We start from the raw sequence: 23,779 nt of genomic DNA, 5'->3' as shown, positions 1-23,779 counted from the left end.
TACCATGACCTTTCTAATTAATTAATTAATATTCTTTTTCGTTTCCTTTGTAATGTTGTCATGCATGTCTTTCTTTTCAACATGCTTTTATGCAATATTTTAAACGTGCCTTTGCCACCGAAGCACACCTTCCACAGGTATAATGTGTGTGGCAATAGCCTTCTGATGTGCTTGTATTTAATTGATGATGTAGATGTGTCCTTTCCTCAAAGCCAAGTGGAGCGGCGAGACGACAGGGAGGCGCTCGCTGTCATTTGTTCTTAGAAACAAAGGTTCTGTGCTGCTATCAAACTCCCATTAGATATGGAGAATTGAGTGTGCGGTCTGCACCACGTACCAAACAGCGAGGTGATAACACAACGCTGAGGCAGGCCAGGACGCTAATTGCATGCCGAATATTTATAGTCCAGACAATTAGCTGTTGCCTTTTATATGCAAAATAACAACAGCAGCAGTGGCAACAGAGAGAGAGGGGTGGGGGGTGGTAAGTAATTAAGATGCTCAAAACAGGACAGGGACATGCAGGCTGTTGTGCTCTGATTTGTTGCTAACAAACACAATAATTAGCCTGTTATTGTTGGATAATGAAGTTGCCAGTGTCCTTTTCCCTCTGCCAAGTGCCATCCTGAACAAGGACGTTTCTACCACTGCTGCCGTCACTGCGGACAGAGCGCTGAGGACGAGGGTGTTGAGAAGTTCAGAGGACACCGAGTGTGTCAGAGATCTGTAGATGGCTTTTGTCAGGAAGTAGTATAAGGCTTCAGAAGTTGTAAAAGGTTTAACAGATTTGTAGTGGTCACAGAAAAAGTAATGATACATAGCTTGAAACGCTTGGAAACCTGTACTAGTTGTCTAAAGTCCATGCTACTTGTAAATGAAGTACAATGAATGTACTTAAAGTTGTTCAGCAGCCATAACAGTGTGTATGAGGGCAGGAGATGAGACATATTGTAGCTCTCACCTCGTGTGCATGTCACAGGGTGTGTGTCTCGTTTTGCACATATGGCAGTGTATTTCTCTGACCGCAGGTTCATTGAATCAACAATGCTGTCTGGCAGGATTAGGTGCAGCTAGAGCTGATTTGATATTTGTGGCTGATAGTGCTTGTAAGTACGCCTTTGTTCCCTTCCATTGTGGCTGAGATTAAGGGGAACCTCCTCTTCATCATCCTGCTTCAGTGTAGTAATAACCTAGATAAAGCTACTCTTTGATTGAATCATTTTTGCTCGCGTTCAGGACCTGCTCTCGTTCACCCCCTGTCAGCTGTCACTCGTGCATCAGACGCTTCGCTTCTACTCTTTCGTTCCCTTCATAACTCTGTGTAATTCATCTCTGTTTTTATTTCCCCCACGTTTTATCTATAATACCTGTCAGTCACACGGCTAAACGCTAATGAGAATGTTTGTGTTGAATGAGTGTTGGTGTTTCACTAATGATGACTTGAACATTATTTGTAAATATGTAAGCTGTATCACACAGGAATAAAGTTTTGCAGGACATTTTAATAACTTCATTACGTTTCTAGGTTTGTTTTGGTCCACTTTTGGTGCCGGGAGGATGTAAGAAAAAACAGCTAGTTAGAAAACCATAAATACATGATTATGTTGTAATGTTGGGACTGAGTTTAGGTACAGTGTTACGTAGGAGCATTTTTTGACATGTGAGGACTTATGATCTTTAGGTGCTGTGAGTCGCATTCAACACAACATTTATACTTAAAGGTGTCAGCCTCCGCCCGAAATTGGTGCAGCAAATCTTTTCTGCATTAATAATGATGGAATTATGGCACTACATTACACCACATCATGTACATTTTATGTAAAAAGATGAGTTTTTGGATGTGAGACACTTTTCATTCATTGATTAACAAAGAAACACCAATCTGTTTGTTCAAAAAACATAATGGGGACTTTAAGCATCTATTGCAGGGGTTTTCAACCGGTGGTCCGCGGACCCCTGGTGGTCCGCGGCGGCATTGCATGTGGTCCGTGACAAGAGCCTATGTTGATCAGTTCACCATTGTTTTTTTTTAATATAAATTCGCTTTGATATTTCAACACATTTCCAGAATACCGTTACATATCGTGAAAAATATGTTTAAAATAATATAAAGGAAATTCAAGCTGACAGAATGTAGCCTTGCGCCTATCCAGTCTATGGTAGCCTGTGATTCGCTAATGGTAATGAGTTGCGTCGCTAACCTCACTTATTATTCATTACGTACAGTCTTGCGAGCAAAGTTGACACACATTTATAAGCATAGCCGACGAGAGTATTTTAAGATAGGTTGTAGTACAGCAAACATTTGTTACATATGTACTAGTCTAGCTATATATCTAGCACCAATGGATCGTTTTGTAGTGAGGAAAGTGCCAGAGGGACAGGCTGCCATGACAGAGGGTCAGGCTGCCACGACAGAGGGACAGGCCGCCACGATAGGGCAAGGACAGGCTTCCGAAGCGTCAACTTCGCAAAAAAGACGAAAAAGAAAATACAATGAGGAATATGTTAAATATGGATTCACAGTGACGACAGACAGAGCAGGAGAGGAGGTACCACTGTGTTTCGTATGTTCAACAATTCTCTGTAATGAAGCTATGAAGCCGTCGAAACTTACGCGGCATATGGAGACGCATCACGTCCACTTGAAGGCCAAACCCGTTGAGTACATGCAACAGATGTTGCGTGATTTCAAAGGACAGCAGGCTACCATGAGGAAGAGTGCAAAAATAAATGAAAACGCACTGAAAGCATCGTATCTGGTCGCTCTCAGGGTTGCAAAAAGTAAGAAGCCCCATACCATTGCAGAGCAGCTTATATTGCCAGCAGCCATAGATATGTGCAGAGCTATGGTAAGCGAAGAATGTGCCAACAAATTAAAAACTATTCCGTTGTCAGACAACACAATCGGAAGACGAATTGGGGAAATGGCAAATGATGTCAAAGACCAGCTGATGGCAAAACTTCAGACAGTTCTGTTTTCCCTTCAAATCGACGAGACGACAGATGTTACTAATGATGCGCAACTGTTAACATTTGTGCGATACGAGGACAGTGGCACTATGTGCGAGGAATTTCTTTTTTGCAAACCACTGCCCGGGCGAACTACCGGTGTAGAAATATTTAAAGCACTGGACGATTTTTTCACGGAGCACAATATCTCGTGGCAGAGGTGCGTTGCATTATGCAGCGATGGGGCCCGAGCCATGAGTGGCAGCAAGACTGGACTGTTTGCGCATGTAAGGAGGGTGGCTCCGGGGGTAATTTGGACACACTGCCTGATTCATAGAGAGGCTCTCGCCTCCAAAGATCTCAGTGTTGAGCTCAGTGGTGTGTTTGATGTCGTTGTCAAGACGGTCAACTTCATAAAACGAAACGCATTGAATACACGCCTGTTTTCATCCCTATGCCATGACTTGGGAAGTGAACACAGCTCTCTCCTTTATCATTCAGAGGTGCGTTGGCTGTCTCGCGGCGCTGTGCTCGCCCGTGTGTTTGAACTACGCGGAGCTATCTACGAGTTCTTGTGCGAGAAGCATTCTGATCTGGCTTCCAATTTCAACGATAGTTACTGGTTAACTAAGCTGGCGTACCTCACAGATGTTTTTGCAGAGCTGAACAAGTTGAACAGCTCCATGCAAGGGAGAGATGCAAACGTCATGCAGCTCTACGAGAAGCTCGACGCATTTGTGAAAAAAATGTCAAAGTGGATCGAACGAGTGGAGAGCAATAACTTGGCGATGTTTCCTTCAGTTGAGGAATACCCTGACAGCACTGACATCAACGACACTATATGTGAGCATTTGAGGAAGCTTGTGCGTCAATTCGCAAAGTACTTCACTGATTCGGAAGAGTGGCGCCGTGACAGCAAGTGGATCCTGCTCCCATTCAGTGACGATGCATCAGTAGGGTCAAGTCTGACGGCTGTGGAAGAGGATAAGCTGATCGAGATGTCCACAGACTCTGTCAGGAGGCATATGTACGACACACAGCCCCTTGTTAAATTCTGGATAAGTTGCCAGACAGAATTTCCACAGCTTGCTGCAAAAGCAATGAGGTGTCTTTTGCCCTTTCCAACCACATACCTGTGTGAGAGTGGTTTTTCTACACTGGCGTACTTAAAGAATAAGTACAGGGCTAGGCTTGATCCAGAGAATGACATGAGACTGTCTCTGTCTACCATTTCGCCACGAATAGACAGGCTGTGTGGACTTCACCACGCCCAGATATCACACTGACAGGTAGGCCTAATTCTCCCATGTTTTCACTGTTACGACCCTGGCGGGTTTAGGCCCCGCCCTGTGTTAATGGTAAGCCTGTTCTCTCTCCCTGCTTTTCTCAATCTCTCTCTGCTTTTCTCAATCTCTCTGTCTCTACAGCAGGTGATTGGTGACAGGTCTGTCCTGGCTGGGTTATAAAAGCCCTGACCAGCCAGCAGTTGAGGCTGCCTTGGTCTTCATTTGTTGGATTTTGGTTCTCCGGTGTTGTTGGATTTTTGTTCTCCGTTGTTGTTTTGTCACACACCTAGACTGACTTTGCATGACATTTTTAGTTACTTTTCCCCAGTGGTGGGCCGTCAGGGCCAGCAAGGCCTTCTCTGCTGGCCTAAACATCATCAGAATGTAAATTAAATTTTGATATATTTTTTCCACAAATACGTATTGAATTATTCCCCATAGTCTATTCTCTTCATTTTATAGCGTTCGTCTTGGCTGCGCTGCTTCCAGCCTCAGAACGAGATTTGGAGGGCTGGCCTTTATGTTAGAGCTTTTATCCAATCATATTTCAGCCATAATGTGTTGCTAGGGTCAAAGAAATCTGCCCTTAGGCCTTCAGAATCAACAGTGCGGGCGCCTGTAGCTTAAAGTGAACGCAAACAAAACTGTGGCGTTAACCAATCAGATTTCTAGGTGGCGACAACGGGCCAGCTAGCAGGCGTACGCTAACGTTAGCACGTGCACATCTTCTGATTGGATACGCACTATTGAGAGGCAGAGCTAGGCAGTAGGCAGAGCCATACAGTCTATGGGCAAAGCTAGCAAACAGAACTAGAACTTGAGCGAGCTAATTTGTGTAGATTTCTACAAGCTATTTTTTTCAACCCACAATGGCTGAAGGAGGAGAAGAGATCAATTTGGTCGAAGATATAATTACAACGCCATTTTCAAAACGAACTTTTCTAGTAAAGCTACACATCTTGAGAAGGGAACGACCAACTCCAACGCTAGCGAGCCTAGCACAGCAGGGAAACTACGAGCGGTACCCCTGGCTCACAGCCTCCGAGAGGCACTGCAAATTGTACTGCCGGGAATGCCTGGTATTTGCAACTGATCGGTAAACAGGAACTTTCATTTATGGGACACGATGAAAGCGCCGAGTCCAGAAACAGAGGAAACTACGTGGAGCTTCTTTCTTTTCTTGCTGAGAACAACACAGATTTGCATTACCACCTGTACACAAACAACATGTTTACTGGGACGTCAGGCAAAATACAAAACGACCTGATTAATGCTATTGCTGAAGTGATGGGAGAAGAGATCAAAATGAAGATTTAAAAATCACCCTTTGTCGCTGTTATGGTGGACGAGACGTCAGATGTGGGTAATGTAGCACAGCTGGCACTTGTCCTGCGTTATGTGACAGACACAGGTGTCAAGGAGCGGTTTGTCAGATAATCTGATTAATTAAGTTAACTGTAAATGCTGATGTATTGATTATAAATGCTTCAGAAATATTAATATAACTCTGTTGTACTTGACTATGTTAATGTGATGCAACGCCCGGTTATACTGCGTTTCTGTCTAAATGTATAGTTTCTAGAGCCATGGCGTCATAATGATGGCATTAAGAGGTGGAATAATTCAGGTAGGACTGTGTAGGATATCACTGAAGGCCTAGGTGTGAAATGCACGGCCCGCCACTGCTTTTCCCAATACTGAATTGCACAACACTTTATTATTCTTTATTCTTTCTTTAAAATAATCTTTAATTTAATTTAATTTAATAAATCTACTTTTATTATTATAAAATCTGCGTGGCCTCTCTTTCATGTTTCATGCATTGAGCTATGCATGTAACACCAAATACACACGCGCACGCGCAGGCACATCAGTGGGCCGCGGATTGCTTTCTAGTCCGAATGGTGGTCCCTGGGACAAAACCAGTTGAAAACCCCTGATCTATTGAATATAGGTGTTTTTGCTTTACCTTAAGTAGCTTTTGTTCTCCATTTACTTTTGAACAACCTTCAGGGGTCATCATGGAGAAAAGTAAAAACTGGGGCAACACTTTTTATTCAGTGATGTCTATGCATAACCAACTCTTAAATCTCATCTGCCCAGGTAGAGGTGCTGCACATTTCATTGTGCTTTGCATTGAGTGTTTTTTGCAGTAGTGACCTGCTGGCACCATTTGTCTCTTACACACTACAAGTAGAGTAACATACATGGTCACAAACACACCCTTCCTGTTTTGTTTTCCTGCCTAGGGGTTGTCACATGACAAAAGACGACCAAAGTCATTTATATGATTGTGTATCTTTCCTCACACACACACACACACACACACACACACACACACACACACACACACACACACACACACACACACACACACACACACACACACACACACACACACACTAATCTCTACAGGTATTTCTCCTCGCTGCTGTTATTAGAATGCAGCAAATGCTCTCTATTGATGCATGTCAGAGCCTCATTCTTTCATCTCCAACATTTAATTTACCGTCCTGTTGTGCCACTAATCCTGTGTCGTGCCATTTCCTCCGCTCCTCAGATTGCTCTCTCAAAGCCCCCTCTCTGCCAGATAAAGAGGAAGGTAATCGCCATTGTCTGGCTACAGATACACCAGTGCCGACCCCCCCTTCTCTCCGCAGCCCCAAATTAAAGGGCCGTCCTGCCCTTGCGCCCCCTTAATCACTGGCCTCGTCTCTCTGTGCGAGTGGACCCCAGGGCTGCTGCACTTTCATCCACAAATAGGCTTTCAGTGAGAACCACCCAGGGCTAGCCTCCTGCAGGAGATCCACACACACTCCTCAGCTCTGCTCCGCTCCTTCTCTCCTGCAGCGGCCTCACTTCCAGCCTCACACACTTGCTCTTCCTCAGGCCCCCCTCCAGTGATTGGACATGAAGAGTATTCAACTTCCACTTGTACTGCACCCTGATGAATTGAGTCTTTCTCTCTCCTCAGGAGGTCTGACCCACAATACTGTTAATGAACTTCAAAGTGAAAGTGCACAGAGTCATTTCAGCTGTTTCAAATGTGAGTGGAGCCAATAACAGCTTCCTCTGAGTGGCTGCAATACCACTGCTATAAATACTTTAATATTAAAATGATTTGCCTTTAAGCATTTAATATGCAGTTCACTCAGTAGCATGCATTCTTGATATGTTCATACACTGGCATATATGTAGCATGCATCATTCATTAATATAAAGATATTAATATAAAAATGTGTACTTGGATCTGTTGAGGGTTAATTGATGATCAGGGAAAAACCTTAAAAACTCCACAGATTATCTCTGAACAGCTACTTGGATAATTGACTGATTATGCTAGTGCTCACAATCTTGAAGTTCGCCTGCAGCAGTAAATATATAATTGATTGGCAACACACTGTGTGGTGTTAAGGGTCAGCGCCCTGCCCTCAAATACACAGAGCCACTCAATAGCATTTAGCTAATTTCTGTTAATTGTGGCTCTTACTTTCCTCAGCTGAATTGACATAACGCCGGAGGGCTCAGCCAAATCATCACCATTATGACATTAGCAAGGGCTTATCCAGCGCTAAGAGCTTGAGCTGATACTAACACTAAGGAGTTTAGGATGCTAAGATGAGACCCAGCTATTGCAGAAGCTGCCGTAAGACTGATGGACAACAATGCAAGTTTACAATAAGGATCAAAGATCCTCACAGGGTTAAGGGAACTATCCAATTAAGAAAGCGAGCCTTTCAATGCATTTGCACAAACTTGGAGGCTCACAAGCGAGGCAAGAGATGCCGCTGGAGCTAATGCAGAAAAGCTACCCCCACTTCTACTAATAACAAGCCGTTTAGCTTGAGCGACTGCTGCCATGTACAAAGGAACGACTGCTCTTTGCTACACGGTTAGCCTCTCTGCCCTGGACTTATTAAGACTCCTGTATGAGGGATTCTCCACTTAGACTTGGGTGAAGAGGCTGTTTAATACACACACAGAAAATTAGTATTGTGCCTTTCATGAAACAAGGAGGGGGGCAGCAACCAGGGGTTTTGGGGTTGTGGGGGAAGATGATTGCTTGTGATTTATCCCAGGTTGTAATCCTCGGACAAGAGATTGTGGGTTCCCTTTTAGCCAGTAGATGGGCTCCGGCTGGCTTAATTGGACTTGTCTGGGGAAGAGATGGGCTTTAGGTGTAGCTAATTAAGATCATAGCTTTGGCTGAAATGACTTAAACTGTACCACAATACCAGTCAGCTCCCAGAGGAACCTAATAATGCTTGTGGGACACCATCTTTCTGCAGCCCATGAATGCACATCTTGGTGATTAGGGTGAAGGCAGTTTTACGGGAGGGTGTAAGGGACACAGGGTGCGTGACTGCATACATTTTTCTTTACATTAATGGGAGTTAACAAAGCTTGAAGGAGAACTGCCCCTAGTTGGATGGTGTGATGACATTACATGAAGGTCAATGGCATGATATGTTTGTAATTGATAAATTGGGTGCATGACAGTGTTTATGTAATATAGGGCAAAAATAACAGTCATTGTAAATGAGTCCACAGTACGTCCATAGCCAAATCTCTGCCAGTCAATCTGCTAGCGCCTGGGCCTGTTCGAGCCAGCGACACTTGACAATAAGAGTGGAACTGAATCAAACTGGAGCCCTCTTGTGTCTTCTGGCGGGCAAAATGGTTGGAGGCCAAACAGCCGTTCCCATAATCCTCACTATTGACAGGGCCTGCTCTGTTCTCTGCCTGATCTGTTTGGTCTGTCAAGTTAAGGGAGCCCCTCTTGTGCTTGTGGGAACCAAATCTATAAACAAACCCTCAACCGATCTCCGAGCCTTTCCTATGTATTGTCCTTGGACTGCAATCATCCCCGCTCCTTCAATGGGAATCATTATTTAATTGGGCCCTACAACAAAATAGTCATTTTTCTGGTTCCATATATGAATGGGGGGGATTATATTCAACACGCATTCATTTGAGGTTTGGCGGTATCTCTGTAATAAAGTTTGAGGCTCTCTTCACATTGTGAGAATGTGCCTCAGACCAGAATAGAAGTGTGAATGAATAGAGCGGTAGAGAAATACATAAGATATTTCCTCTGAGCTTTTTGGTCCTTTCATCATTTCATTCATCTTTGTAAAGAGCAGACCTTTCTTGCTGTGACTTTGTTGCATTTCAGTATTTTCTCTGTTGTTCATTTCAGCTCGGGGTGAAGAGAGGAGGGAACGTTTTAAATGTAGTCGGATAGCTGTGATAACCAGGCGCTCTCTCTCTCTCCCTTCCCTCTGACCAGCCGTCACCTTTAAATCTGCCTTTTCATATTCCTCTCAAAGCATCTTGTCCAAAGAAAAGGCGCCTGCCAAACCAGATCTCTGGAAAAACAAGAGATGAGGAGAAAGAGAGACGGCAAATTATTTGACCACTGGTGGGGAATAAAAATGTGTCCTCTTATTCCTGCCACCGACTTGTCCATGTGACTACTGGTTGTGATGGAAAATCATAAGGGAATTTGACTAATCTGACTAATTATACTGTGCTATAGAGGTGATATAAAAAAAAAAAGCTCTTATAACTATTTGTAGATAATTGTAAAGCATCCATCACACCTGAAAGCATTTATCTTAAAAGGTTACTGATGCGTGCAGTTTGTCTTTATGCTTCATTCCTCTATAGGGTGAGTGAAAAGCGATGTGAGTAAGGAGTACAGCGGTTTTACCTGGGTGGTTGTCCAGTGACGGGCTGTGGGAGAGAACCGACCGGCTTGAGGGACAGGCCTGCGATGGGTGACGACAGCCCGGCCTCCTCAGCCATGAATAGCCGGAGGCCCAACAGCACCTAAATCTACATCTGCCAACACTATAGAAAAAGGAAATATTCAAATGGTAATCAGAAGGCCGTGAATCATAAGCCCAAGGTAAGCTATGTAATGCTGGTAAGACAGTGAGTCGTGCTTTATTGGTGGAGAGGGGAATCCCTTTTGCCATTCAGGAGAAGAATTGCAACCGTAAAACCATTAACTTGCACCCTGGATCGCCAAATGCTATTTAATTGCCAATAACAGCCTATTGTTTGGAGAGGGTGAATTTGGGCTTGTGTGGCTGTGTTTATATGAGAGAGGGTAGCGATTGAAGGGTTTATGTTGCAGGGGGGTTGTAGGGTGTCATAGTATAAACCGTCTGAAGAATGATGTCCTCTAACACAGGCACAATCACACACAGGCAACTGACGCCTAACTAAAGCTCCGCAGTAACTAGCTTAACTAAAGTCTTTAGGGAAAGTAAATTCGGACAAACTCCTCTGTCCTTAATACCTGATTTGTTCAACAACATGATTTGGGGCGCGTCTATTCAAGGCCCTATTGGGCCAAGTCGAGGTCTTAAGGCTCAAGGCTTGTACCTCGCGGTTATTGTGGGCTGTTTAGGGTTTGTCTCAAATCTCCTTGTGCGGATGTGTGGACGCTCCTAATGCTGGCTAATGGGCTTCGGCAGAGTATCAGTCTCCTAGCTCCCATTCAGGACCCCATGGAAAGCAGCATAAGCTCCATCGAATAAAGGCTCTGGCCAGACCTTTTCTTTGGACTTTTTTATTATTGGGAAGAGGCCACCCTCCATCACCCCCATTTTCACCCCAAATCTCCTGTCTATTCTCCTTGGATCTTCTGTGCCCGCCGACCTCCCTCCAACCTGACCAGCACCAGCACCCTTTCTCTCGACTATGAGCCCAAACCCATCAGCATTGTCATTACACCCCTCCTCCTGTAGAAACCTGCCACAGTCCAAGACATTGGCCTCCACCCCCAGCCTTGTCTCATACCACCGATGCTGACCCTGACAGCCATGTCCCGGGGAGGGCTAAATTGAATGTGAAATGCATGGAGGGTCCTCGCAGACTCCATTGTGCAGAGGGGGAGTCTGGGAGGCGAGCAGCGTCACTGCTCCTCAGTGCTGATCGAGTTTGACAGCACGACGGGAGGAGGCAAGAAAAACGTTCTCTTGCTCATTCAAAACTGAAAGAGGGCCTTTTTCAGTCCCCCCCTTTTTCCAACTACCTCTGCCTTCCCTCCATCCTCCATCCTCGCCCCTCTTCTTCTTTTCACCCTGCAATGAAACAGGCCTTAGGTTTCCCTGGACCACTAGCTCTTCTGAGATCTCACTGCTTTTCATTGAGCTTGGAGCGACAACAGAGTTATTTTTAGAGCTACTATGATCATGTCATTCTGATCTACTTTTCTAAAACCCTGCCCACCTCCACCCAAAATTGTGTCACAACTATTTGGTTTTATGGAGGTAAAACCTTTTCTACATTATAACACCTAAACACAAAAACTAGCCGTGTTGATATACAGTATGTTGTATTCAGGATTGGTATGTGTACATGCATACAAACCTGTGTGCAGGATTGTGTTTGTGTGTGCACTTGTGCATGCAGGTGTGTGTGCAGACTCTCAGTACATTATGGAAACTGCTATTCAGTCTGTTCTGCTCGGTGTCAGGCAGCCCCTCTCCCCTGGATGCGGCAAACCCCTCATTTAATGCAAATGACAGTCATCTAGAATCCAATGCATCTCTCATCGCTGCACATTGCCTAATCAATGTGAAGTGCTGTGTAAAAAAATACATTGCCTCCCTGTAATAGTTGTTTTTGACCGAGTCAAGTGCAGCTCCTAGAATTAATCCCAACCTGAGATTCAATTATGGGCGCCTGGCTAAGCAGAAGAGGGATAGCACTGTGAGCAGGGTGAGGGGACTGTGATTGTATTGGGGAGCTTGTCTGTATGTTTCTGTATCTGTGTGAAGTGTATGTATGCGTGAACATTCCTGCCCTCGGACCTGTGGGTGAGTTATATATGACAGCTTATGATGCAGTGTTGTTTCTGTCCCTTGCTTGCTTGAATTGGGGGTAAAGGCCCTCCGATCTCTCCCTCCAGGACTCTCGCCCTCATTCAGAGGCAGCCCACGTCAAAATCCCTGGCTGTGCTCTGGGTTGCAAAGGGAGATGCGGAAAATTGGCTGGTGGAAATTCAGAGATGTGAAACCTCATTGTCACCTTTTTCTAATGAGTTCCCTGATCGTCAAATGTGTTCTCGCTTTTGACATTGCACAAGGAGGTGTAAACTTACAGCCTGGTGATGGGAGGCAATGTGAGGCACTGTCGCTTCATCAATGTGCATGAAAGTGAGGCTTCCGGAAATGTGTTTTCTGCAGCCTGTGCCACATAAGCATGTTTCAGGTCAGTGTTTGTGCAGTGTGTTTTTGAGGAGATGCTGTGTTCATTATAAGGTGTTAGAGTGGCTCTTGTAATTTTCATTCGCATTTACATACTGTTGTTGTTGGGATCTATCAACACCTTATTGTGTATAACGACCAATTTGAAGTTATTAGATTAACCAACCCAGCACGCACCTCCTCACAGAAGACAGGTGGGAATTTATTTCAGGAGCACAAAGTAAGATTTAGATTTTCGAAAGCAATAAAATGAGCACACAGTATCTGATTGCAGCAGATGTGCCCTTCTTAATGTTCGTATACTTGAAAATACACATTGACTTAGTTGCCTGGTGCACACAGCACATTTGTAGTATATTTGCCATTTACTATACAATAAAAGTTGATCTTCCATCCAGCCCAAGGACATTGCTGCTGTCTCCCCCCCCCCTCTTCTACCCTTCCCAACAGTGGGCCAATGACAACATAAACACAGAAAAGGCAATTTAGCTCCCTCTTTTAGAACTACTTTGAAAATAAAGGAATTTTAATTATGGACACAATAAAAAAGAAAAAAGGACTAAAAAGGGAGAAGACATTCACGCACAGTAAACAAAGCTGAAACAATTATCTTCTGGTGACCAGTCGGTGTTTTTAGAACAGTCATTTTAATCTTTTATTTACTGCAAAGAGAGCGAGAGGGAGTGAGAGAGCAAGAGACAGAGAGAGACAGAGAAGGAAGGAGAGGGTGTAAGAGACAGAGAGAGAGAGAGAGAGAGAGAGAGAGAGAGAGAGAGGAGGAGAGGAGAGAGGGAAGAGCAATAGGAAAGAGAGGGGGAGGGGGTGAGAGAGGCTAGGGTGAAAGAGAGAAAGATAATATGCATATATTTAAAATATCCCCACCCTCACAATCAAAAGATGCATTTTTTTTTTATTAGAGAAACAATTTTGCCACACATACGGGTGGAGGAGGGGGTAGTTTGTCATTTGTTGTTGGAAATTGCTCACTGTCAACCCCCAAAGACAACATTACATTTTTCCATTCATTACAGAAAGAGAACGGAGTGACATTGTGAGTTTCCTCTGGTGGGATAAAGCCAACCAACAACAACCATCGCACAATACAATGTGGTGATGGCAGAGTGATTTTAGACCCCGGCATAATTGAACCTAGAAGTAGCCTTTTGTTGACTTGTGGTGCAGTCATGGAGTGACAGGCAGGTTATAATAGTCAGGTAATTGACATTCACATGATGCAGATGACCTAGCATGCACAATACATAACATTATGTTAAATGGTCAATTTCAGATGAGAAGAACCTTCTCTCTCCTGCATAGGGAATTACAGTCCTGCCCTGCTCAGTGAAAAAGAGGAAGAAATCAAGGCCTGTTCAGCATTTTGGTCTTGTGACTGCTGCCTGGGCCTTGTGATTTGCAAAGGCGCTGTTCTGTGGGATGTCGGTGTAAGTGAAATATAATTAATCTATCACATCTATTCCAAATGAGCCATTGACACCTTCCCTTTGAAGCTGTGCTGCTGCGTGGATGTAGATCAGTATCAGCTGTGTCTGGCCCCTGGGTGCCTCAGATATAAACATTCACTCCACCGGATGCTGTTATCCTCTATTGAGTGACACTGATGCGTTATGTGGGATTGGCCAAGATAGCAAGGCAAAAGCTACAAATCTCCATTTGCAATGAAGAGAAAATTCCATAGGATTAATTTTCTGTATAAGACCCCCACCCAGGCCCCCAACCCCCAGCTCGTCCACAACTTCAGCTGTGCAGCCCGGTGTTAAAAGACCCCGAGGAATACTGTCTTTGTCATCCTGCCGTTTGGGGCCGAAGAATAAGAGAAGTTTTAATCCCCATTGTCCACGAGTCTGGTGGGGGGGGGGGTCGGCGGCTGTAAGATGATCCAACCGGCCACACTAATCCCTCCATACCACTTTCGCCTTCACATCAAAAACACCCCCACCCTCCCACAAAGCAGCGGTCTTGTGCGTTGGACCCCAATGTGCAAATTCTAAAGAGGAAAATGGAGCAAAGAAAAAGTTGCAACAACAGAGCAGAATAGACTTAAAGACAGTTGCACAGAAGATAGGGCGAGTTCTGGGGTGAGGGTGGGGGCACGGTATAGGCTCCATCGCTGCGAGAACACACGCTCCCTCTGCGCGCCACTCTCCCCCTCAGGTCGGGCCCTGATGCTGCTGCAGTTGCTCTTTTATAGGTCTCCCTGGCAACCAAAATATTTTCTGAATCCACCGTATTTTCCATTTTCTAGAAAGACTACAAGCCAGGAGGAAGGGGACAGGTGCCACTCAGCCGAATGCACATGGGCTTACTGTTGTACACAAATACCGACTGTGATACACAATATTGTTTCTTTTCTAAATCCTGCTGGATTAGCCAGTAAAACAAAAAGGCAGCCAAATGTGAACAAACAAAAAAGTGGAGATTGTGGCTTCCAAGGGCTCTTTTTGCTGGTGGATCAAAAGTGTTTTTTTTTAAGAAATGATCAACAAAATGGGAATCTCACTTCAGGCTCCTTAAACCAGAGCAGCCTACTTGGATATTTCCACACGGGAAGGACTGGGTACATGCCTTTGTAATCGAGCTTTAGTAATTCATAATTGTGTACTTTTACCCACATTTGATGTCTTTTGAGTCATCTCTAGAAACCAAATTGCATCAGAAATTCCTACCAAATAAGGAATTTGAAAGATGTTTTGCCTCGGCATCTGATAAGCGTAACCATGACACTTTTGATGATGAGACTTGACTACTAAATGATACATCTTGATGAAGTGGGGTTCCCTTTCTTATAATGGTTGGAGTCAGTTAGACCAGAGGAGCAAGAAAGCAGATGAGGGCCGGAGCTCAAGGCCACCAAAGTCATTGAGACGATCCACTGTGCCTCTGGTGGCACACACACACACACACACACACACACACACACACACACACACACACACACACACACACACACACACACACACACACACACACACACACACACACACACACACACACACACACACACACACACACACACACACACACACACAGGCGCTGCTCTGATGAAGTTCACTGTAAGAGTGAGTGTGTGAGGAGTCAGGGTGGGGGCAGGGAAAGACACAGGGGGGTGGTGTGTGTGTGTGTGTGTGTGTGTGTATGTGTGTGTGTGTGTGTGTGTGTGTGTGTGTGTGTGTGTGTGTGTGTGTGTGTGTTTGTGTCTGTGTGTGTGTCTGTGTGAGGGAGCCAGGAGACAGCCGTTTAAAATTCTGTTTCCTGCAAGTGAGGAGGCTAATCCTGCCCCCATAATTCCCTGCAGCCACAACACCCCTCCTTCCTCAACATCACCACTCCCTTTTTCTCTATCTCGCTCTCCCTCTATCTCGCTCATTCTCTCTCTCTCTTAGTGCACACTCCATGAGTGACAGCACAATGCCCAGGCCCTCGCACGCTTATCTAACTCTAGCAGATGGTCGACTTGGATCAATGCACACACGCCACGATCAATGGCTGCGATAAAGAGCAGCAGGGATGGTACCCTCTCCCTAGCTCCCTCTCTCCTTTCTATCTGCCTCCCCTCATGCCCATCCCGCTGCCCCCTGCCCAATTGTTTCTCTCTGACGCTCGCTCATCTGCATCTGCCCTGGCACCTACCCGGCCGCAGGCGCTTCACCGGTGCCGGGGTCCTGCTGATGGCAGGGGTGCCCGATGTGCCGTCTGCTGCCTCCATCCACCTCCCTCGACCTGCTCCCTGGGAGAACTCTGAGCCCTCTTTCTATCAGGCTTATCATGAGATCACTGCCTCATCTCCTCCTTGCACACCCTCCTCAACTTTACTCGCGCTCTCTTTCTCTCTTACACTGACTCTGGCTGTATCTCACATGTTAATCTCTCACGGCTACACTCAATCTCTTCAGCCATACAGGCAGCTCTCTGCTTCTGACCTTCTGCGCTCTTCTTGAATGCACTGTTCACCATGTAGCTGCCATCCTCTGATGATGATGCAACCTCATGCTCATCTCTTCATTCCCCCAAGGGAGTGAAGGTTTCCACTTATATATCCATAATTCCTTCAGTTTTGTTTTATCCAGTGTCGGCATGGTTCAGAGCTGGTTCTAATGGGATGCTGAGGAGAATCAAAGTGGGTCAAAGACAGAACTGTGAGGAGAAAGTGGAGCAGAAGTCTGACTGAGTGAATCCCCATCAGGAACTATGGGTGGAAGTGGGCCAGGGTGCATGCTGCTAAACCAATTTAAGCAAAGATTTTATTCAGAAACAACAGGGGGATCTGATTTGCTGACAAGAGTCAAAACACAGGTAACAACACATCAAAACTGCTGTTGAGTTGTCTTTTTTTTTATCACTGTTCCTTAGCTAAACTTTAGGTTACTTATGACTCAGATGGCAAGCAATGCCTTCTCTGTCGATGTCTTTCAAAGATGTACTACAGTGATCAAGTATTCCAGTTTTAATAATATAAGTGACTTTCCACAGACATTGGAAATAAAGAATGGTGAAAATCAAAGTACCATAGAGTGAGATATGTTGACTTTTATTCCTTAGCATGAATCAATATATATTCCAATAATGCAGTTGGATAGCATACAACATTACACACTGGGTAAATGTCCATCTCCTTTAAAGTCCAAGTATTTTAGTTTTTTCTGCATGTCCTCCATTCTTATAGTTTCCTCATCTTTATAGATGCCAAGAAACCTCCTGAACACAGGAAAAATAAGATAAGGCAGAAGGCCATTGTGCCTTTTAAAAAGACAATTAAGTAAGATACAAATGGTGTTACATTACAGCATTTAAATGGCGACCCTAGGATTCAGTTCTCGACTTAAACCAAACATTGGGCCATGTGACTTGTCAGCTGCATAAACTTTGCCACAGAGTAAGCTCTCCCTTTCCTTCTCCCTTAAGGAATTTGTAATTTGCCGTTGGTGATGTAATGCGGTTCATAATAAGCCCATTAAAGCCTTTCTCTGTGCTGATGGAAAACGCAGTGGCAATATGGACACCTCCGCTATTTATACCTCTCAAATCCTCATGCATATTCACACAGTGCAGAGACGGGGAAAGAGCAGGCAGACACCCTGACAAATAAGTGCCTGGATCTCATTTCTTTTGGGGCCTAAGCTATTTCAGCACACTGGGGCCTCCTCCCCTCCTCACACTATGACCGCAGCCACATCCATTCTCTTGGTCTGCCTGCTTTCATTTGCCCACGGTCAACATGAGCTAGGGATGTGTGTGTGTGTGTGTGTGTGTGTGTGTGTGTGTGTGTGTGTGTGTGTGTGTGTGTGTGTGTGTGTGTGTGTGTGTGTGTGTGTGTGTGTGTGTGTGTGTGTGTGTGTGTGTGTGTGTGTGTGTGTGTGTGTGTGTGTGTGTGTGTGTGTGTGTGTGTGTGTGTGTGTGTGTGTGTGTGTGTCTGTCTGTGTGTGTGTGTGTGTGTGTGAGTGAGAAAAAAAGACAGAAAAAGAAGTAGAGAGAAGAAAGGTAATAACGGGTCCTGGCTGAAAAGTCTTATCTGTTTTAAGCACAACTCACTCTCCTGCACCTTTGAAGTACACCAAACTATGAGTGTCCTCAAGTGACTGTATCCTTCTTTGGTCACACTGAACATTACTGGCCGTCAAATGAAGTTGTTGCCTCGCACTAACCCTTATTTAACGATGGCTTGCACCACTTATCGCTTTATATACTGTCATGTTTAGTTTAGCTTCACTAAAACAGTTAAACATTGCTTTAATACATACCAAATATCACTGTAATATGTATTTATTCCAATAGGGACCACGTGTTTTTGTTCCTTAATCTTGTGGAAGTGTTTTTGCTTCTTAATGTTCTAGCGTGTAATGACTAAAAACTGTTTTGGTTCATCGTGGAGAGGGAGAGGATACTAAATGAACAGTTTTTTATGTTGATTGTTACATTTTCATAATGAGAATAAGGAGTTGACAATATTGACGTCCATCATCATCAGAACACAAGTTGAGATAATTTCATGATTTTTTAAGATTGCAGCAAACACCTGAGCTTTTTGTGCCCAATGTTTACACCAATTCCCAAAAATTAGACTAGAAGGTGGTTTGACGAAAAGGGGATGTTTTATTCCTACATAGATATTTATCTAAATATATAAATGAATGAAATGTTAAAGAAACATTTTAACAAGTTTGTAAAAGATGGATCAACATAAATAATTAAATCGACATATTTCTTTGATAAATCACCTAAAAAAAAAATGTAAATATCAAGGAGAAAGATGCGTCACTACCTAATTATCTGCCAGGGCAAATCAAACAAAACAGTCCTCACAACAACAAATGGGCTAACATGGACATGATGTCCTGTTGAATAAAGCAAGTGTAGCGCACTGGCAGTTCAGTCTGATTATCGGCCTTGAGACTTTAAGAATCTCTGCCAAAGTGCATTCAAGCTGTTCTGGCAGCTCGTGGTGGCCCAACACCTGACTTAGACACTTGATGTTGGTTTATCCTTTAATTTGTCTCCCATCTGTATGAGTCATTGTTGTGAGGCTGTCTCTGTGTGCTAACACAGGGCAACCTCACAACTCCCACGTCTGCCTACTGCTGGATAGCCTGGCTGACCACACTCAGCTTTTGTCACATGAGCTGTAGTCTGAAGACGCCGGTGTTCCCCCCTCTGTCCTTCTCTGTCCCCCACCCCACCCTCCTTAATCCTGCTTAATTTGAGTGCAAAGAAATTCACATGTGCCAGTAAGAACATTTACAGAGTACACTGCCTCCATTTTCCTCCCTAAAATAAAACAGAGCTTAAGCACTAAGCTTTATTGATCTTACAACTTGATAGTGTGATTAAGGGGGAAGATGGTGCCTCTAAAAAAAGTGCTCACTTTTAGATTACGGGTCACACTGCACCGCTTTTAATTGGGAATTCATTAGCATGGCTGCAGAACCTTTGCAGGGAAATCCCCCTTTATTTCAGCACGGAGACCTCTGTTTTGATTCCTGTGAGTGAATGTGATTAGTCTAATACCTTTAAAGCATAGATAGAGAAAGGTATTTGATTGCTATATTTTGTTACTCCCAAAAACTGATTGAAGCCTCTTAAAAGGATCATCTGCAGCAGTAACTTTTTCAGCCATCAAGCACTTACCATGGATCTTTGTGTGTGTTTTTATGTGTGTGTTTAGGTAGAAGAAAAAGTGAAACGGAGAGAGGAGGGAGAGAGCGAGCCGTGGACCAGAGAGATGCAGATTTGTCCCAATGGAGATTTGAACACCTCCATTCTGTGGGTGGGCAGACACATGGAGAGACACAGAGCTAAGGGGCTGCACGGCCACCCGGTAGGAGAAACTCTACACCCTGGCGATGGTAGGCATTAGTTCAGCACCAGCTCTTCGGCTCAGACACACTGACAAACCCAAAGGCAGCAGAAGTAGCAGCTTTGATCACTGAATCACTGGCAGTGACGACACAAACACATCTACCAGTTCCATTTAACCAATTTCCAGCAAATCAAAACTCAAATTCATTTTTTCCCTCCTCTAAACATCAAAGCATTATAAAAAAAAGGACCAGGCTGTTTCATCCAACCTTGTTTAAAAAAACAAACAAAGCACCATTCAGTGTCTGAAAATAAATGTCATTTTGGAACTAAAACTTCATATGTTAGATGTACTGACAAATCAAACAAAGGTAAAACCCCTCACCAGGAAGCTGAGTAAAAACTGTGCCATATTTTCCAAAGATTGTGTTCATATTAAGCCAAAAGGTAAAGAACAGAAACTAAAAATCCGCAGCTGACAATGGCACGATCCCATTGTTTTTGATACTGAATGTCTCAGATCTCATTGGCATCTTCCTCTGGCAGCCTCGCTCGCCTTCCTTTTTGTATTTTCATTGTGGATTGTTGTTTACTGGCTTCAGCGTGTTATATCAGCCTCTCTTTCCTCAAAACACCTACTCATTTGAGGTCTGATTCATTCCAGGCTAATTCATATTCCCGAGGGATTAGAGACATCTAATTTGGTGATATTTCTGTCATGCACACTTTGCATGTAGTATTCAAACGTTCTTCCCCTCCCCCTTTGCCACAAGCACAAAAACACAAAAAACAACACACAAATACATTGCAACACACTGTGTACATATCTCACTTGGCTGAGCATCTTCTCATGTGTTTAAAAGTATTGATGTTCATGTCTTTATTGAACATCTACATTGTGGTGTGATAGGCAGATATGGATTCCAAATAGCGACAGGAAGAACAAAAGGTCTCAACTACATGGAGATAAATATTTCGAAAGGGGAATCAGAGTGAGCAGAGGCACACTGGAGCACTCACAGGAGCCAATGTATCATGATTAGAAGGAGAAGCTGATTCTGAAATATCTGGACCAATCTGCAAAAAACTGATTGAAGCCACAGAGAGCAGTTCATTTGGCTGACAAAATAAAATGGTAATAAAAAAATTAACAATACTGTACACAAAGTTAATTGTATTTGAACACTCTAGGGACCTCCCTGTAGTGCCAGAAAAGCAAAAAGATAATGTGACCAAAAAGGTGTTTTGAATGGTATGAATGACAGATTTAGTCTCACAATATAGAGGATCTAATTATTTAACCCCTCAAACACCCACTCCCTTTTACGGTTGGTCTGCCTTAATAATAACAGGACTATTATTGAATGTCACATCTTTGTGATGACTGTAAAGGTCTAAAAGACATATTACACTATGGACCGTCTAGAAGTTAGAAATACGTCACATTTGTAAAGGAATAATTACACATTTAGCAAATACTTTTAATCACTTTCTTGCCAAGAGTTAACTGAGAAGATCCATAACACTTGTGTCTTTGCGCTAAACATACATTAGCCTAAATCATTCTCTCAAGTAGTGACTGTAATCCTAGCATTGTATTGTAGCTAGGGTCAACAAATATAACATTGATTTCACTAATACTTAAACTATATATCAGATAAATTAAGCAGATACACAGCATTGACAAGAGTCCAGAAAGTTACTAAGCCTTGTAAAGAAGTGAGGCATGACATAACAAAAAAAAAGGCATACTTCTCAAAATGTTTCCTTCCTTCCTGTTTTAATAACCAAAAAGAGAAAAGTCTAATGTATGGCTTCCTGCACTACATATTAGTAGTTGTGTAACCTATGGTAGTAGTTGTAAAAGGGGGCAATCAGTGCATAATTTACAACTAAGAGGTATTCTGATTTATTTGTTTACCCTCAGTTCATCAACAAAAAATAAACGCTTCCTTTTTCTCCTTATCTGTCTCTGAAGCAGCACTGAGAAAGATTTTATTGGGCTCTGAGTACATGTTCAATCTTCAGCCCTTAGGGTGTAAAAACTAAAACAAACATTTGGGGTATCAACAAATTCACTTCTGATCTGTTAATGCTGCAGCTCCAGGCTATGCATCAAATGAACAAAACAGTCATATTTTTCTCACTCTTTTTTTTCACAAACAGAAAAGGGTCTTCAGGCGCGGTAAGGAGTTGATGTTGAGTTTTCAGGTTCAAAGCAGCCTCCCTGCAGACAGTGACTTCTAGATTCCTGAAGCCACAAGCGGTGATGCAGTTCTCCCCAGTGTGCCCAGGTTTTCGGAGGGTGGCGTGACAGTGATGGATAGCTGTAAGCTTGGTACCAATAAGAGCCTCCAAGTGGTCCATTTGCGGCCCAGGGCTCCAGTAGATGGGCCCTCCAGGAGACCCACTCTAAATTAAATCCTCTGAGGCTGCCAGGCTATGACGCTTTCTCTGTGCCCCACGCCAGTCCTCGACCACTGCCTCCAGCCAGCCTCACTTTTGTTCCCAAAGAACAACTTTTTCCTCCTTAATTAATTCAACAAAAAGTAATTAAACCTTTGCATTTTGCCGACATGGCTCTCCCACCCGCCCCCACCCTCACGGGACACAAAGAAAAAGGTAGGATGGAGCGAGGGGCGCTAGAAATTAAGAACACTCAGTGCCAAATGACCGTCGGAAGCAAAACAATATTAGCCCCCTGAGTTAGCGGCCCAGCCTCATAATAAAGGAATAACAACACCAGGCATAGAGCTGAGATGAATGCTCTGCGGTGGTGGTGCAGGTTGTATTGTTCGGCGGGGAGGTGCAGGCTGCTGAGGTGGACGGCCCCAGCCACAGAGCCCGCACTTAATTTGCTGAGTGATGTAAGTCCCCAGGGGTGCGTGTTGTTGGCCGTAAGGGGTAATAATGTTCTTGGCAGCTTTTCATCGTCTCCTGTGCATTCAACACTTTATGTGGAAATTTAAAAAAAGACGTTTCCTCAGGACTCATAAACTGCTCTTAAAAGCTCAAAATGTATATTTATTACCTTGTCATGTATTAGAAGAACAAGATCAAAAATCTGGTTTAGAAATTAGGTCCACACTGATACAGTGTAGGTCTGAAATTAAATTAACTTTTTTTCAACATAATACAGTAATTATGTATTAATATAACTTTGATCAATTCGATATTAGGGCACTTGGTCAGTGGTAATGATCAACCAAGGTACATTTAATCAATGACTGTATTCCTAAAGTCCAATTTTGAGGTACTTCACTGTAACTGAATATTTCCCTTCCCTGCGACTTTATATTTCAGATTTAAATATAGGACTTTTCACTTCACTACATTTGTCTGACAGCTTTAGTTAGTTACTTTTGACAAGAACATTTTCTGTACAAAACATATAATATCAATATAACATAATAACTCTGTTCTAACAGGGCAATTTTTCTGCTTTATGTTCTTTTATTTTAAATTTGTAAAGCACATTTCACTGACTGTACTTTTTAAATTTGATATAAGTAACATTTTGTAAGCACAAGCTTTCATTGCTGTTGAGTATTTCTACAGAGGCTTTATACCTTTACTCAGGTAAAGCACGTTATTCCTCCACTACTGCACAAGCTTATGGTTTTCCAGCAGCCGGTGTGAGTTTGTTCTATGTGAGTAATCCTCAGTATACATGTTGTATTCTTCAGACCCCTTTAGTAATTACCTCAGTTTCATGAAACACATGACCATCAACACCTGCATTCTCAGCATTATAGCTCCCTACAAGCGTATTCATTGAAATCAGATGCTTTTTTTTGTTTAAATTCAAAGCATTACATGAAATCAGGATTTTTATTCTCAGTGGACGTCATAAATAATTAATGGCCTGTGTACTGGGTGTGGTCTGGGGATGTCTTGATGGTTTGTCGAGTAAAGAGAAAAGTTGGTTAAGCCCGTGTCTTTGAACTGTGATGTTGGGTCAGACAGCCAAGGCAGATATTTGCCCAGCAAATATTTTAATCCCCAACT

At 43.6% G+C, this 23,779-nt stretch overlaps 1 protein-coding gene across 1 annotated transcript; it reads left to right on the top strand.

The window, feature by feature from the left end:
* Positions 1-1,925: 1,925 nt before the first annotated feature.
* On the top strand, positions 1,926-4,557 carry LOC134881069 (protein FAM200A-like). Its single transcript, XM_063908190.1, has 2 exons — positions 1,926-4,241; positions 4,380-4,557. The coding sequence occupies exon 1, from the start codon at positions 2,157-2,159 to the stop codon at positions 4,236-4,238; it is 2,082 nt and encodes a 693-aa protein (XP_063764260.1). The 5' UTR covers positions 1,926-2,156; the 3' UTR covers positions 4,239-4,241; positions 4,380-4,557.
* The last annotated feature ends 19,222 nt before the right edge of the window (positions 4,558-23,779 follow it).

The sequence above is a fragment of the Eleginops maclovinus genome, chromosome 19, assembly GCF_036324505.1.
Source record: "Eleginops maclovinus isolate JMC-PN-2008 ecotype Puerto Natales chromosome 19, JC_Emac_rtc_rv5, whole genome shotgun sequence".
Lineage (NCBI taxonomy): Eukaryota > Metazoa > Chordata > Actinopteri > Perciformes > Eleginopidae > Eleginops > Eleginops maclovinus.
Note: the sequence above shows the minus strand (reverse complement) of the source record. Positions and strands in the feature narration are given on the sequence as shown.